The sequence below is a fragment of the Hemicordylus capensis genome, chromosome 1 (assembly GCF_027244095.1).
Source record: "Hemicordylus capensis ecotype Gifberg chromosome 1, rHemCap1.1.pri, whole genome shotgun sequence".
Lineage (NCBI taxonomy): Eukaryota > Metazoa > Chordata > Lepidosauria > Squamata > Cordylidae > Hemicordylus > Hemicordylus capensis.
This window is the reverse complement of record NC_069657.1, coordinates 221,503,781-221,520,182: the sequence shown is the minus strand read 5'-3', so window position 1 is coordinate 221,520,182 and position 16,402 is coordinate 221,503,781. Positions and strand designations below refer to the sequence as shown.

Sequence of the window (16,402 nt, the reverse complement as noted above, 5' to 3'; positions counted from 1 at the left end):
AATTTGCAAAGTTACTACTTTTTGTCCAATATAAGCAGTTTTATGTAGTCAGGCTACAGAGGATGTGCAAAAAAAAGGAGGGGGGGAACAAACTAAACAACCTGCTTGTTGGCACTTTATATACACAATTTATAGTGTCTTCCAGAAACCACAAAAGAATATAGTTTACTTCAGTCACGAGCAACTATTTGTTCACATCTGGTTTCTGCTAGCAGCTTTCAAAAACAGCAGCTTTGATTCCTAGTTACATTCCTGTCAAACTAGGTCACAGAATTTTGCTGCTAAATATAAAGATTTGGTCATTCAGTTCTCAGCATGAGACTTTTAAAAAGTAGAGATAAATCATGAAAGACACCTCAATGCAGCCTAAACACTCATGTGAATAAATATTGCTCAACATAAATAGGGTTTGTACACAAAACTAATCATTAGTGCTTAGGATTTCTATTCACAAGCATTAAAAACAAACAAACAGAAAATGCATATTTGAATTCTATTCATACATGACAGTTTATCCCAACCATCCTTTCCACAATGCTATGCCAACCACTGTTATATTCTTCACATTCTACATGATCACTTTATAGCTTGGTTCAGAAAGCCATGATCGTCCAATATGTCTGAGTTAAGCTATGAAATGACCCTGTAAAATGTGAAGAATGCTATGACAATGAGTCTTGTGAAACACAGATCAAGATTTCATCCCGTGATCTTAATATCCACAGAGAAAAATATGGAGACAGATGATCTAGGCTGAGACCATGAGGGTTGTAGAGGTTAGAACTGCAACCTTAAGTTGAACCCAGGAATCCACTGGAATTCAATGTAACCAGCTACAGGAGTAATATGCTCACAATGGCTGGACCCAGTGAGTAGCCAAGTTTCAGTATTCTGCACCCAAAGAACTTTCCTGTCAGCCCTTATACAGAACCCATTGCAGTCATCCAACTTAGAGGTGACAGGAAAGTTCATGCATCACAGTGGCCGAATTCTTGTTGACCAGCCAAAATGTTGGCAACAAAGTCATATGACAAAATGTTTGTTGTGCTTGTTAAGTATACCTGATAATTTTTATCTAAGAAAAATTAGTGCAGAGGTAGGATGGAAGCACAGACTTACTTCATTCATTGCAGGAAATCGGAGTGGCGCAGATATCTTCTGCTGTCCGTTTACATAAATGTAGACAATGCTTTGACCAAATGGCCTTTTCCCGGGCATATGAACAATGCTTATATTATGCTGTTGAAAAATTCAATAACACTGTTAAGTCAAGTCATTGGAATTAGTTCTATGAAGCAGTTCCAAGTGGCTAATCAGTGCTGGGCTGTTTATGCCAAAAGCACATGCTATTTATCCATATATAAACCTCCAAATTCCATGAAGCAAATAAGAGAAGCATAACATCATGATTTGATGCTGCACATTTGCATCTCCACCCCCTCCCACCCATGCAAATTACCCTTTCCCTGGATGAACAGACTGGGGACAGGATATTCAACTGAGAACTCCCTACCCTAAACACATTAAAATTCCCCTCACACTTCCTCTATCCAGGCCTGATTTTATATCCAGGTATTATTAAATCCTTGGCAAAATGAACATGGGGACAATCCTAAACACTTCTCCAGAACTGCAATTAAACCCCAGTTTGGAAAGAAAATCTAGGAACTTACCCACAGTTTGTTAACATTTAACCAGAGTTAACATAGTTCAGACACAACCAATTGTGAATCTGTGAGTTACACAGACTGAGCTGATGGGAGCTAGGGAATGCAGTACACATAGTACCTAGCCATCTCAGGCAACTCTTAGAACTACCTAACAGAGACTAAGTTCACATTTTTAAGAGTCCTGTGCTTGCGCAGGACAGAAGGAAGCAGCCTCTTACCCAGAGGGAATCACAGAAACAATGGTCCGATAGCATCACTGTCGCATACTCCTTCTTTGTACACACAGCAACCACCAACACTCCAGAGTAGGTGATAAATGCCTCAAAGCCCATCCCACTACCTGTAAAAAAGCTACAAAAAGGGAAGAAAAGAAGGTCTTAGGGAATATAGATGGGCTGCCTAATGCACACCTAATACAAACTTTTTTAAAAGCTTAGCATAGTAGCACAAATCGGCTTTATCGGTGGGGGGGGGATTTTGTTTTCCAAGAACTATCAGTGTGCCTTCCCCACCCCGCCCCCAGGGGCATAGCAAGGTTGGAGTGGGCCCAGAGACAAGATTTTAAAATGTCCCCCCCACCCCCCTGGAGCTCAGCTCAAGAAGTAAAGAAATCTTAAATGAGGCTGAACAGTGGTAACAAAAAGCATAGATAGATAGATAGATAGATAGATAGATAGATAGATAGATAGATAGATAGATAGATAGATAGACATCTCCTATGTGCCACAATAGAACATCATCCTAAATTATTTTTTTAAAGGTTTTGCAAATTGTGGACGATGCAAGTCATTTAATGGTACTAGAGAAAGACATGCTCTTCTGGTAGCTCCAGGTCTTAACACTCACATCAATTTCGGAGGATGAATACAATTGAAGGAATCCCAGGCGGGTGCGCAGCTGGGGGAGTCAGTCATGTGACTTGCCTCTGGGGGGCCCCAAGGCAGTGGGCCCCCAGGCAACTGTCTCCCCTTGCCCTATTATAGATATGCCCCTGCCCGCCCCATCCCCATTAGGATGATGGCCTTAAGAAGCATCTGTAGGTTGGCCTATTCATTTAGAGAGCCAACCTGTATTCACTGACAGTTGCTTAGGAATATATTTCAAGTCAGACTGCACTATCTTGATTTTGAGGTCTCCCAGTTATTGAAGGCACCATGAAATACAGTAAGTGACTTTTGGGAGAAAATTCTTCCTAGATCCTGTTTAATTGCACTACATCTAGGATCCTTCTGCATGCAAGCATGGTTAGACAAACTCCTAACTCTGGCCCCTCCCATTGGCATCTGCAGGAATTTTTCCAGGTGTGGGAGAGCAAAGTATACACACATGAACAAACAGAAGCATCCAATGCTTCACATTAATACTGCCATGAATCAAAGGGAGAGCAACTGCCCCTCCTTTGCAGATGCCCATGGTCCCTTCCCCTATAATCCCACTATGGGCAGAAGGAAAGTTTCTTTTGAATACTAGAAGTTTTCAGAGGCCATGCTGATTTTGCTTCATGCTGCAAGATTTGGGAAATAGTTCCTTAAAATATACAGTGACTTGCATATGTATTTCAATAGATGGCACTCCTCTCTAACTTCTTACTATATCAAATCTCCAACACGATATTAGATATGTTGTATCTAAATGGAATATGAAAATGGCTTTCAGCCGCTTGATCTCTTTCAGTCTCTTGAAACTGAGTGAGACACAGACAATGATTATATATTATATATACTATAAAATGAGTTTAAATTTCTTTAAAAAGAGCCAGTTATGTACTTGTGACATGACAAGAAATGTCCTTTGCACTTCAAGCTGGGATGTGCTACATAAAAGTACTCTATCCCAGGTTCAGTAGTTTTTTAGGGACTGGATCTAAAAACATGACTTTGCACCATTAAGTGGCCCACAATACAACATTTTCATTGCCAACACAGGTAGAAACAGAAATATACAAACTAATTTATTTCTAAATTGTACAGACCTCTTTACGACAGCAATTTGGGGGCAGGAGGGAGTTAATTTTTCTCTTGCTATTGAACACATTGGATATAGGTTAAATGTCCATTCTGGAACAATTAAACTAACAAAACCTTTAATAAGGTAGGATTTTATATTTAAATTGATTTCTGTTCTCTGACCCAACAGTCACAGGCTATCTTAGCAGCTTACAACTTTATTTTTCACACGTTAAATGTCTATTTCTGCTGACACTGCTATTTTGCTGGTTTCAGCAGCTACAGTTATGCTTTCATCTGTTTTTGTTTTAGTATTTATGTATTTTTATTATATTTTTATTACTAGCTAGTAAGCTGCTAGTTTAAGAACCAGGGTAAGCATTTTAAATAAAATAAACAAACTTAAATTGCTTGCAATGCCTGCTCAACCAAGTTCTGTAGATCCAAGCAATCCACGTGAGTTCTTGCCTCCATTGGAAATTACTTAGCCAAGGAAAGAAACATAGCTTCAAAAGGCACTCAAAATATACTTAGAGAAGTAGCGTGCATTAAGAAATTGCAAACTGGACAAAACAAAAGCTCCATCTAGAACAGGCTCTCCCAATAAGGGGTACTTGAAGGGCTCCCAGGGGGTAATCAGAGACCTCCTGACTGCCCTATGTTGCAGCTGAGCTATTTGTTCCCCATTTGAGGATCACCAGCTTGAAGCCATCGCATCCTCAGTGATGTGCCCACTACCAAAGGAGAGAGGAAGGTGAAGGTTCTCCTCTACTGCTCCTAATTGACTGGCTATGTGCTGAAGCTCCATGGTACACTCCCCTTAGCCTGACTGATAGGCTTCAGAAAATTAGCACTGAATACTTCCATTGAAATCAATGGGACAAGTAAGCTTGTCCCATTAATTTCAATAAGAATGTTTATGAGGAACTTCGCATGGATGTGAGCCAGTTACTGGAGTAGCCAGTCTCCATAAATGTAACACATAATTGCATGTTTTTATGTGTATACACCCACCCACACCAAAATGTTACAGTTATGAGACAGGCTACTCTAGACACTGGCTTACATCCAGATTAACTTACTCATCAGTACTTAGTTTGGATATAACAACAATAAATATTTATATACTGCTTTTCAACAAAAGTTTCCAAAGCGGTTTACATAGAGAAATAATAAATAAATAAGATGAATCCCTGTCCCCAAAGGGCTCACAATCTAAAAGGAAATGTAAGACAGACACCAGGAACAGTCACTGGGGAAACTGTGCTGGGGGTGGATAAGGCCAGTTACTCTCCCCCTGCTAAATAAAGAGAATCACCACGTTAAAAAGGTGCCTCTTTGCCCAGTTAGCTGTGACTGAAGTAGCCTGTCTCATAACTAATATTTAAATTTGTGTGCGTGTGTGTGCGGGCACACGCAAAATCTATATGAGGTACCCAAGCTGAAGGTTTGCAACAGAAGGAGTATCCTTGTTTTTAAATAATTTTTAAAAGGTTGAGAAGATGTCACCTACAGCTGAATTTCTTTGATCCTGGAACACTTAATGCTGTGGTCAAGCTGCCCGGTCAGCACTTTATCTAGAGTCCCAAGTGAGTTATTTTAGAAAGGTCAAAGTAAGAATGGGATAAATGTAAGGGTCCCACCTCCACTTTCAAAATAGAAAACAAATAATTTCAAATTTCGCATATATACACACATTCAAAACATACCTTCCCTGGGGAGTTTTCCTACCAGCACAGATATCAATCTCCAGCCAAGCTACAGATGACCTATATTTGTACCCTCCTGCTTTCCACATCCTCCCACCTCTTTCCCACACACACACGCTCCCCTCTCCCACACACTCAATGACTGAGAAAAATGAATTGTGAAGGGCTGATTTAAACCAGTATCAGCAATGCCGCCATATAACAGACAGGGGTGGTGGCTGCAAGGATGCAAATATGACATAAGCCAAAGCACCTCCAGGCACTCTCCTGGTGAATGCCACTGATCTAAAGTTATTCCGTCATCCTGCCATTACCACTGTCATACCTGTATAGCTGTTTCCTTTTGTTACAGGCACTGGGAGTCATTTGGTCTTGGTCAAGGCATAGCCAAGCGCTGAAGGCAAACGCAGAACCCGGCCATTTGTGAATAGGTGGCACAGCAATGCCTGCCATGCTATGCGACAAGTCAAAGTACTGCAAGGCATTATCCAGGCCTTGCTTTCTAGCCATTGTAAGGATTGCACGCATTACAGGGACAGTATACGGGTGAGTCTGCTTCACGTCTTTAGTCCTCAACAGACTAATTAGCCGGTGCAGTTCTTCAGAGCTCATTGACTGGCTCCCCAAAGAACCCAAAAGAGCAATCAGGTTCTCAGCGCACGCTCCGTGGACTGAAGAGTGTCCATTCAGTGTCTCAATTATGCGAGTGACCATATTTGTATTGACACAGATAGCACGACTCTGCCTGTTAATACAGCAAATGCGCTTCAGCCAATTTGAGATGAAGATCTGAAGATCGTGCGACTCTAGCTCCGGAAGCCACTGAATCAGCAGCAGCAAAGGCTGGACGTTACTGATGCCCAACATTCCGACGGATGTGTGGTCACCTTCAACAGCCTTTGAGGAAGGCAAAGAAAAGAGGTTACTATCTGGTAATAGGTACAGGGATACAGATTTAAAAGATTAAAAGAACGAACAACAGAGCATAAAAACAGGTTTATTGCTCAGAGACCACTTCATCAGATCAGAAGTGGGTGTTTGTCTCCAAAAGCTTAAGCCACAATACATCAGTCAGTTTGTGAAGTGCCATGGGACGTTTGCTGCAACGAAGTAACATGGTTTTGGAAATTGTGGTATAAGATTATGTAGATAAGGGCCAATTTAGGAATGGTACACAAACCACACACACACACACACACACACACACACACACACACACACACACACAGAGGCATGCACACTCCCTCCCATCCCCTCTCCCTCTCCCACACACACACAGCAGGGTCAAAAGGCCATGAAACGTAAGCAGCAGCAGGTCTCAGACATTTCTATGCAGAATCAAAATGTAAGCACAATAAGAAATAAAGTACGTTCTTATCTTAGATACATTTTCGCTTTGCAAAGAAATGTCACAGACCTATTACTTCCTCTTAAATTGATCTCTCCCCCTTTGTCTCTTTCTCATATTATCTATTATATTAATCCTCCTGGGTGTGCCTTGGAATGTGCGTCCCAGAGCCCAGCTGATTGGCTGAGGCGCACCCAGGAGGATTGGTTGCCGCCGCGGCAGCCCAGCCGTGGAAGCCAGAGGTGGTGGGCCCAGCCTAGCCGCGGAGGCAAAGCCCAGGAGGGGGGAAAGAAAGGGGGGGCAGAAGTGGCAGTGGGGAGGAGAGGTGGCTGGGCTCAGAAGCTGACACTGGGGCAGAAGGCGGGGAGAGGTAACCGCTGGCCCCAAAGAGCGCACAGTTGCTCTGTGCGGGGTCGGCTAGTATTTATTTTATTTTACGTTTTATTTTCATACTGCCAATGTCCATAGACTCTAAAAGGCGGTTTACAACATCAATACAAACATTGTAAGAAGCCATAATTAAGTTATAATATTAGTTAAAGATATAAACCCACAATAAGACTCAGGAAACACTAGAAGATCACAAATAAGTCAGATTAGAGAAACAAGGAGAGAAGAGAACCAGGGTTAAGCTACCAAACCCTCTCTCTCAATTACATTCCAAAGGACTGGGTAAATAAAAGTCTTCAACTGCCTAAAATAATCCGGGGGGGGGGGGGGGGGCGGGGGCAGCGCAGTGCATATCTCCATTGGGAGAACATTCAATAGTCCGGCAGCATTAATATAACTGAGAAGTCCTGTGTGCAATACAGCTGTGAGCCTAAGGTCATTGGCACACAGAGAATAGCCTCTCCTAGAAAGTCCTGAAAAGTGGGCAGAAGCGCTTTGGAGGAGGCAGTCTTTCAGACAGCTAGGATCCAAACCATTTAGAGCATTAAAGGTCAAAACCAGCACCTTGAATTGCACCCAGAAACAAACAGGAACTCAATGCAGGCCTTTTAAAAGAGGAATGATCTGATCCCTCCATGCAGCACTTAGACTGGTTGCAGCAATTTGTACCAACTAAAGCTTCCAAATGCTTTTCAAGAACAGCTCCACCTAAAGCACCTTGCAAAAATTAAGTGACGTTACCAAGGCATGAGTGATAGTGGTCAGATTGGTTTTTCAAGAAAAGGTAACTGTTTTGGCCATTGGCCGTAAATAAAGTATCTATCTATCTAAGAAAAGGTAACTTTGGCACACAAGCCAAAGCTGTGTAAAAGCAGCCCTGGTCACAGTAGCTATCTGTTTATGCAGAAGCTGTGCATCTTTCAGAAGTGCAACTGCATCCAGCAAAGGCTGGACCTGTATCCCCACCATGGCAACCAAGGAAAATTCAGTGCCAAACCCAAGCCAGAAGCCAGAATGAAATCAATCAAGACAATCTGTTTCACCCAAGACTCTCTGCAGTTCTGATGCCACCACATATCCTATCACCTTGCCCAAACAGGAGAAGTTATACACCAACCTAAAGTTGTTCAAATTGCAGAAGGTAAGAGAGCGCTTCTTCAAAAGAGGCCTCACCACCACCTTCCTAAGAACAGATGGCATCCTCTCCTCTTCCAGACAAGACAGTCTGGAAGAATTCACTAAGTTTACAAACTCAGTTTTAATTACCTCTGTCCCAGTTATCTCACCCCCCTCTATATGTTACACTTTATCCAGATGAAAAGAAACACACAGAAAGTTGAACAGCGGATGTACCTAGTAACTTGGTAAAGAAGCTTGTGTGCCCTGTTTTGCAGAGACCTTTATTCTAATCAGTAAATAATAAACTTATTCTTGTTTTCCATTTTATACCTTAAGTTTTGTTTCATTTATATATATCAACATACACCTACCCTGCACTTGCAAGGCTACATAGCCAAAGGTGTTAAGAACCAAGAGCAGGGTAACAAGAATATATATGGTAGCAGTGAGGGAAAGTTGTTTTAAAAAATGAATTCCAGAGGACTAAATTGTGATAGAACAATATATTTTAACAAACAAACTAAATCACCTCCTTGGAATTGAGGTGGGTGTCAGGAAGGGACCCTGACACAAACGGAAACTTAATCCAGATAAGATAGAAGTGCACTGGGTTTGTGGAATTGATCATCCAAGTAATGAGGTCTTGGACGGGGTCACACTCCCTCTGAAAGACAAAGTCCATAGCTTGCGGGTACTTCTGGACCTGATGCTGTCCCTGGAGGCGCAGGTGGCAGTGGTGTGCCAAAGTGCCTTTTACCAGCTGCAGCTGGTACGCCAGCTGCAACCCTACTTGTGAATGTCAGACCTGACCTAAGTCACTCTTGCTTTGGTAACATCCAGATTGGACTACTGCAATGTGCTCTATGTCGGGCTGCCCTTGGAGATGGTTCGGAAGCTTCAGCTGGTCCAGAATGCTGCTGCAAGGATGCTCGTGGGTGCAAATCACTTCATGAGTGTCACACCCATCCTGCGGCCATTTCATTGGTTACAAGTCCACTTCTGGGCAAGATTCAAGGTGCTGGTCTTGACCTTTAAAGCTCTATGCGGCTTGGGGCCGGGGTACCTGTCAGACCACATTTGCCCATATGAACCTGCCAGGCCCCTCCACTCATCATCTCAGGCCCTGCTCATGGCCCCGCCACTGACAGAGATCCAGTTGGCGGGGATTAGACACAGGGCCTTTTTGGTTATGGCCCCTCAGCTTTGGAACACCCTCCCTGAAGAGCTTCACCATGCTCCCTCCCTCCATGTTTTTAAATAACTACCAAAACCACATCTTTTCAAAGAGGCTTTTTAATGCTCCTAATTTTCATAATTCTCAATTTTTAGTTTTTTAAAATAATTTTTAATTTGAAACAATTCTAATTGTGGTTTTAGCCTGAATTTTAACTTGTTTACTTAATTTGGTTAATTGTATTACTTTTATTTTACATTGTATCTATTTTATTGTTGTGAGCCACCATGAGCAGTAGTGTACTAGAGGGACAGGGTATAAATATCTCTATATATAATTATCTATCCCGGGCGTGGCAGCTCTCGCGGGAGTTCACGTGGAAGCACCTGATTGGGCAGTGGGGATTCCATATGCAGATAGAGAGGAGGAGCCTGTGGCACTGTGGTGATTGGGCATTGGGGATTCCATATGCAGATAGGGGGGAGGAGCTTGTGATGGTTAAGGTCAGTTGGAATGCAACTGTTACTGGTTGGAAAATGTTCTTGATTGTAGAGGAGAGGAACCTATCCTCTCTAATAAAACGCTTGGTGTCCGTCCGTGGACGGACACCAAGCGTGTGTTCGTGCCTCGGCTGTTCTGGGCATGCGCAGAGCGCATGCCCAGAACAGAGCCAGGGAGGCACGAAAGGCAGGACCCTGCGGCCATCTTGGGCGGCCAGAAACGGCTGCCCCGAAGAAGCCGGGACTGCGGAGAAGGGGGACACTGGCCGAGGTGGAGGGGAGCTGGGTGGGGGGAGGAGGCGGCAGGGGAAGCTGGCCGAGGTGGCGGCGGAGCCGGTCCTTGGGGCGGCTGCGAGTCCTTGGGGCCCTTGCCCGGGAGACTGGCCGGGAATGTGAGGCGGGGGCGGCCCGGACCGGCAGCGGTGCCCCCAGAGTCCGCCCGGCCGCCGCCGCCCGCTCTCCCGCCCTCCCAGCTGCCCAAATACTCCTTCCCCGCTCCCCCGCCCAATGATTAAGGGCCAAAATGGCCCAGAAGAATGCCTCCGCGGCCGCCGCCACGGCCACCAACCGCCCTCCCAGCTGGCCGAGACCTCCTTACCTGAAGCAGCCCGCAACAGTCGGGCGAACTAAAAGCCGTTTTTGCGAAGAAGAGAGGAGCTCCCGAACAGAGCTCCTCTCTGTGCTAAGCCTCTTCCCGAAGTGGTGCTTTGGGCGCAAAGGACGCATATTGCGTCCTTTGCGTCCATAACAGCAGTTTGGGCATTGGCTTAGCACAGAGAGGAGCTCTGTTCGGGAGCTCCTCTCTTCTTCGCAAAAACTGCTTTTAGATCGCCCGACTGTCGCGGGCTGCTTCGGATAAGGAGGTCTCGCCCAGCTGGGAGGGCGTGGGGGTGGGGGGGCAAAGGTCAGAGGGAGTGGGGCGGGGGGGGAACTCTCCCCTACTAGCGCCCGTTATTGCAATGGGCCTGAAAATACTAGTTATATATAAAGAAAGAAGGGAGGGGAAGAAAGACAGAGGGGAAGAGAGAAAGAAGGAAGGGCGAGGGACAAACCTGGGCCTGTCAGTGCCTTGAGGGGAATGAGATGCCATGGAAGTGGCAGCAGCAGCAAGGAAGGGCCCAGTCAACCACTGCTGCTGTTTGAGGCTACCGAGGCCATTGGCAGAGGGAGGCAGGCAGGCAAGGGACGGGCCCAGGCATGTCAGCGGCCTGAGGGGAATAAGTGGCCATTGCAGTGGCAGCAGCAAGGAAGGGCCCGATCAACAGCTGCTGCTCCTGCTGCTTCTGTGGGGAGGAGCAGGACTGGGACTTGGGTGAGGAGGTCTCTGGGGATAGGGGCTGCAACTTGGCCAACAGGCACCAGCAATGCTGCAGCCATGACCAAGAGGGCTGAGGGTGATGGAGTAAAGGGATGGAGGAGTGACCAAGAGGAGTGAGGGGGATGGAAGCAACGGGATGGAGGAGGGGGAGCAGGAGTGTGGTTCATGTGAGGGTGGAAAGATCTCTGAGGTGAGGGGGGCTGTAGCAAGGGGTGAGGGGAGCAATCAAGTACTAGAGCGCAGATGCTCTGAGCGGGTTAAGCTAGTTTTAAATAAATAAGTAAGTAAATATCCAGTGTGTGTATGCATGTGTGTGTAATTTATCCACATAAATACTTAAAGGTTCCCAACAAAAGCTTTGTTGGAAATCCATATCCTCTTTAATACTTTAAGTAGTATACTTTGTACTTAAAGAAGTATAGAAGAGGATATGGGTGGTTGATCCAAGAGACCTGTAAGCCCTTTGTAATGAAGTTAAACTAAAAGCTCTTGATGGGTACGCCCACTATACATTGACAAGTGGTTCCATGATTTATTTAACTCTTATAATAAAAGTTCAATATTTTATAGAAGAAACATGTGGAAGTGGACCACAAATATACACTTTGGAAAAATTATGAAAACCTTTCTGGGCTAGAAGGAAATTAGAATTACATTGTCCTCCTGTAAATGCTATATGGACAAAGTCACTGAAAGAGACCATCAGTCAAAACGTGTCTGATTTGTACCAGGAATCAAAAGAACCAAGAACACTGTTAAGCAGTCAAGGCATATTTAAGAACTTTTAATACTGAAGGCAGTTATAATAGTGATTGTTGTCTACTTACCTTTGAAAGCTGTTATACCATCAAGACTGTTAGGATATTTATTTTTGTTTTATATATTAACAAGCTTTTATGAAAAATTGTATGTATTAAAAAGCTTTTGTTGGAAACGTAAGTATTCATGTGGGTAAAGTATTATGAATCATTTATTAGAATTTTAATATACAGGAGGACCTCGATATTCACGGCAGTTCCGTTCCATGGTTGTACCAAGGATACGGAAACCATGAATATTGAGGCATTGTTTCAATAGGGAACTGGGGGCTAGGTTCCTGGTCAATGGGAAAATGCCAAAAAATGCTGGGTTTTGGCCAAATTTGGAGAAACAGCAGGGGGAAGCTTACATTTTGCTGCCTCCCCTGCGTCGCACTGTGCCCCAGAATGCCCCCAAATTGGTCAAAAATCATCGTTGGGGGTTGTTGTTTTTAAGCTGGAGCAATTTTGTGGCTCCGAGAAACAAAATGGCAGCCAGAAATGACCTTCAGTCATTTTCAGCCACCTCTGACCTGTGGATATGTGAAGTCGATGTGATTTTCCCCTTTTTTCCGTATATGCCAAAGTTGGGGGTCTTTTACCTGACCGGGGATACAAGAATAGTGAGATTTGCCTGTACACATTTAATTATATTTCTCTCTCTCTCTCTCCACACACACACAGAGAGGATACTAACTAAGAATTATATTGCCAATATAGTAGCTGTTCCTGATCTTCTACAGTTTTCTAGTTTTATTTTGGATCGGGCTTATTCCCTATTTGTTAAGACTAACACAACTACTCCATTCAAAACAATGTTCAATACAAATACGAATCTTACCATATTCATAAGTTCTTCAAGCAATTCCCGTGAAGGCTGACCCATAGATTTTAGGACTTCAAATATATGGGCATAGCCAATCCGTTCTTTAAACACTTCCTAAGAGATATAATTATGTAAGCAACATGCACAGTTCACAAATATATGGATTTATCTTCAAGCCAAAAAATATAAATTACAAGGTTAAATTTAAACTCTTCATTTGACAGTACAGATCACAAAAGTAAAATACTCACACTGATGCCTTCATTTCCTCCCCTACAGCTGTAGCAAAACTCACCATTGAATTTCTAGTCAGTGAACCCCATTTTAAAAGCTAAGAGAAGAAGCTTCAGAATTTCCCAGCAAAGTTAACTTTACATAGATCAAACAGAAAGCTTAATCCTCTGTTCAGCATGCAGTTAAGCAAATGCTCAACAGTGCTGCCGTTATCCTCAGTAAAGCAATGACTGAATGCGACAGCCATTTTGCATTGACACAATGCAGTTAGTTCACTTTCCTGGGATGCTAAGTATATCATATTGCATTCTCTATTATCTTTTTCCAACAAGCACTACTCGCCCTACAAAATCATCATTATCATCAATATAATTGCACTGAAAGTGGTGTCAGAAGACTGGAACAGTTGCCACGACAAACCTATGCTTACCTTAGCAGCTGGAGATTTATGCATCACTGCTGTAAGGGCTTGAATGGCCGACACTGCCAAGCAGTCTAGCTGTCCCTGAAATACCTGAAGTGGGAAAATAAAAACACTGAAACCTTGAAGGGCAGGGCCCACTGGTGCTTTCTTGTAAACAAAGGGTCCATTCACATGCTTCCCAATCACTCTTCCCCCCCACCACAGGTATGGATTTTATGACATCACAACCTACGAAAGACGTGAGAGAAAGGGAGCCACGAATTTCAAGAAAAAGAGGAGAAAAGCATTCACACGTACTCATTAAGACATTTTGACTGACAAAAGGATCCTCATGCTTTTAATGGACAATCTCAAGAGGGAGGAACTATATGCTTAGGCATATCAGGCTTCCTGCCAATTAGTCCTTTGTGGGGCTGTTTATCCTTAGGACATGCTCCTAAGGACAAACAAAGAAGGAAAGCCTTCTTTGAAAGAAGGGATTGGGGATATTAAACTGTGCCAGCAGAATCTCCTGCTTCAATAAATTATTAACCCCATCGTTCTTTCATCACAAGTAGAACCACAAGTCTCTCAGTCTCTAAGAAAAACAAATCCTTTCCCTCATTGCCTCTGGTTACTGCATATTACTGGTGGACATTTATGCTATTTTAAAGAAAAAAGGGGGAGAGAGAAAATAATTTGCTACTGAATCCAAAGGCTTATTTGTAAACCTGTCCAGTAACGCTCTGCAAACAAAGGGCACCCGCTGATCTATGGTGTGCCAAATAAACAGGTAAAATGAAGAATGTTAGGCAAATTCATTCTTATGCAAATATTACGGTGTCAGATTATTAATAGATTAATTTAGACAGAATCAAAGTTTTGGAAGCACGTTATTTTCACTTGTTTAACCATTCTGAATTATAAGCTATTGTTATGAAAACCTCTATGCCATTTCTTTAGTGATAAAGGTCCAAACTGGCATTTTGCATTTTCCCATGATGCCAAAGGAAACATTAAAAAATAGTGTCACCTATTGTTTCCCACCTCCCAGATTCAGTCTGTCCATTGTAATGTGAACATCTTTTTCTTGGCAACAGAATCAAGACATCAAATTCAACCACACAGATTCCACAAAGCCCCAGAGCCCAATACACCACAGTGCTCAGACAAATCAAGGGGGGTGAGGGAGAGAATGAGAGAGAAAGGGGGGGACTAAAATAAAACAAAATCACCAAGTTTATAGTGTTGAAACTGGAGTTCTATTCCTGTACTTCACCTTCTTCAGTTTAAAATAAAACAAAAATATCAGATATTTTAAGTCTGAGTGTTTTTAAACCTACATTGGTCAGTCAATTTCAAAATAAACAGATGTTACGAGGAAATGTTGGCCTGTGAACAAATCAGAAAATGCCTGGTTTCTGCAGGGAAGATGGTTGAGGTGAGGTACAGGAAATTGCTCATCCCACTGATTGCTACTATGTCTCGGCTTCAACTTCAGCAAAATACAAGCTGGCTGGAGATACCTGTTCCTGATTCATTTCTGTCAGTAATATGTTGGCAAGGTCTTTCTCATTCTTGTCTGCCACCTTACTGTTAGCATTTAAAAACAGCTGTTAAAAATGGGAGATAAGAATAATGGAAATAGGTATGTTAAATAGTTGACCTGAAGCCGATATGATAAAGCAGTGTTCTTCATTCAAAGGCCCAGGACCCAGTGGCAGCTTCCATCGACCATTCCTGCCTGACTATTTATTTGGCCTATGTGGAGCTTCAGCTGAAGCCAAATGCTCCACATGGCCCCCCTGGCACCACACAAAGCTAACCATTGACACCTAACAGCACTGCGCTTTGCCCAACATTGGTGGGGCCCCTCAAGAGAAATTGAGCCCTCTCAAGCCCCAATACCATCTTTGAAGGTGTGCATACAGCATTGCAAAATAGTCCTTCCCAGCACTCTCCCCAGAGAGTTCCATGGGGGAAGCATCAAGAAGGGCCACACTCTTCAGTGCTCCATGCGCGCCTTCCAAGATGGTGCTATGGCTCGAGAGGGTTCCACTTCTCGAGGGAATCCACCAAGCCTGGGCCAAGCACAGCACTATGTGAAGGTCTATGGCTCTTATATTCAAGGGTTGGGTTTTTTTGTCAAAGTGGCCCCTGCTTGATAGGTAGTAAGATCTCTGTAAACAAGGCTGGGGTGAACTGCTGCAAACTGACAAAATCTCATCAATGGCAATTTAATACAACAGGTCTATTATTTATTTGTCATACTTATACACCACCCAAAACAGTCCTTTTTCCTAATACTGTACCTTCCCCATTGCTAAAAAAAAATATCACTTGTTTTTCCTTCCCAGATATAATCTCAGCAGAGACAAATGAAGAGACAAGGACCTGGCACAGTGTCCATGGAGACATAGAGGGACAATGCCAAGACATGGAGTTTCCATCTTTCCCCCCTCAGATTAAAGGAAAACTGCACGGTGTTCAAAATGGAGGAGGGAAAGGAAGAAGGTGGCTGGCATCTTAATATCAGTGTGCCACTGGACTGGCTCAGATGATCCACAGATCCATACTGAGCCACAGTGAGAATCCACAGGGCCACACCGAGAGTGCACCCAACCCAATGTCACTGGCAGACATGATGAGAGATTAACAGCACATCCTTTAATCTAATGAGAGGGGTGATTCACATGAACATCCCCTCACATAATTAAAGGACTATCACAAATGCGTCCGCACATCCGCCGGTGACATTGGGGCAGGTATGTTCTCAGCGTGGCCCCAACTCTGTTGCATGTAAAGGGCTGAGTTCATCTGAACTGGCTCATTATCTTTTAACCATGGTTAAGAGAGGTATGGAGTAGGCCACAAGTTTCTGCACTTCTTTTCCTTAGTATCCACCCTTCATGGTGAGAATGTCCTCGCCTTCCCCAGTGGCCTTTGTTATGACTACACTTACCTTAGC

General features: G+C 43.6%; 1 protein-coding gene across 5 annotated transcripts in view; it reads right to left on the bottom strand.

Annotated features, from left to right (window-relative positions):
• NBEAL1 (neurobeachin like 1) overlaps nt 1-16,402 on the bottom strand; it is a 162,528-nt gene that overhangs the window by 87,722 nt on the left and 58,404 nt on the right. For 4 of the 5 annotated variants that reach the window (XM_053282771.1, XM_053282773.1, XM_053282772.1 and 1 more), the window contains 6 exons: nt 14,961-15,047; nt 13,462-13,545; nt 12,813-12,911; nt 5,651-6,222; nt 1,889-2,021; nt 1,120-1,239 (listed from right to left, as the gene is read on the bottom strand). In XM_053282771.1, coding sequence (XP_053138746.1) covers nt 1,120-1,239; nt 1,889-2,021; nt 5,651-6,222; nt 12,813-12,911; nt 13,462-13,545; nt 14,961-15,047 — 1,095 coding nt within the window. The remainder of the gene's footprint in view (nt 1-1,119; nt 1,240-1,888; nt 2,022-5,650; nt 6,223-12,812; nt 12,912-13,461; nt 13,546-14,960; nt 15,048-16,402) is intronic. The other variant, XM_053282775.1, reaches the window with a different exon arrangement.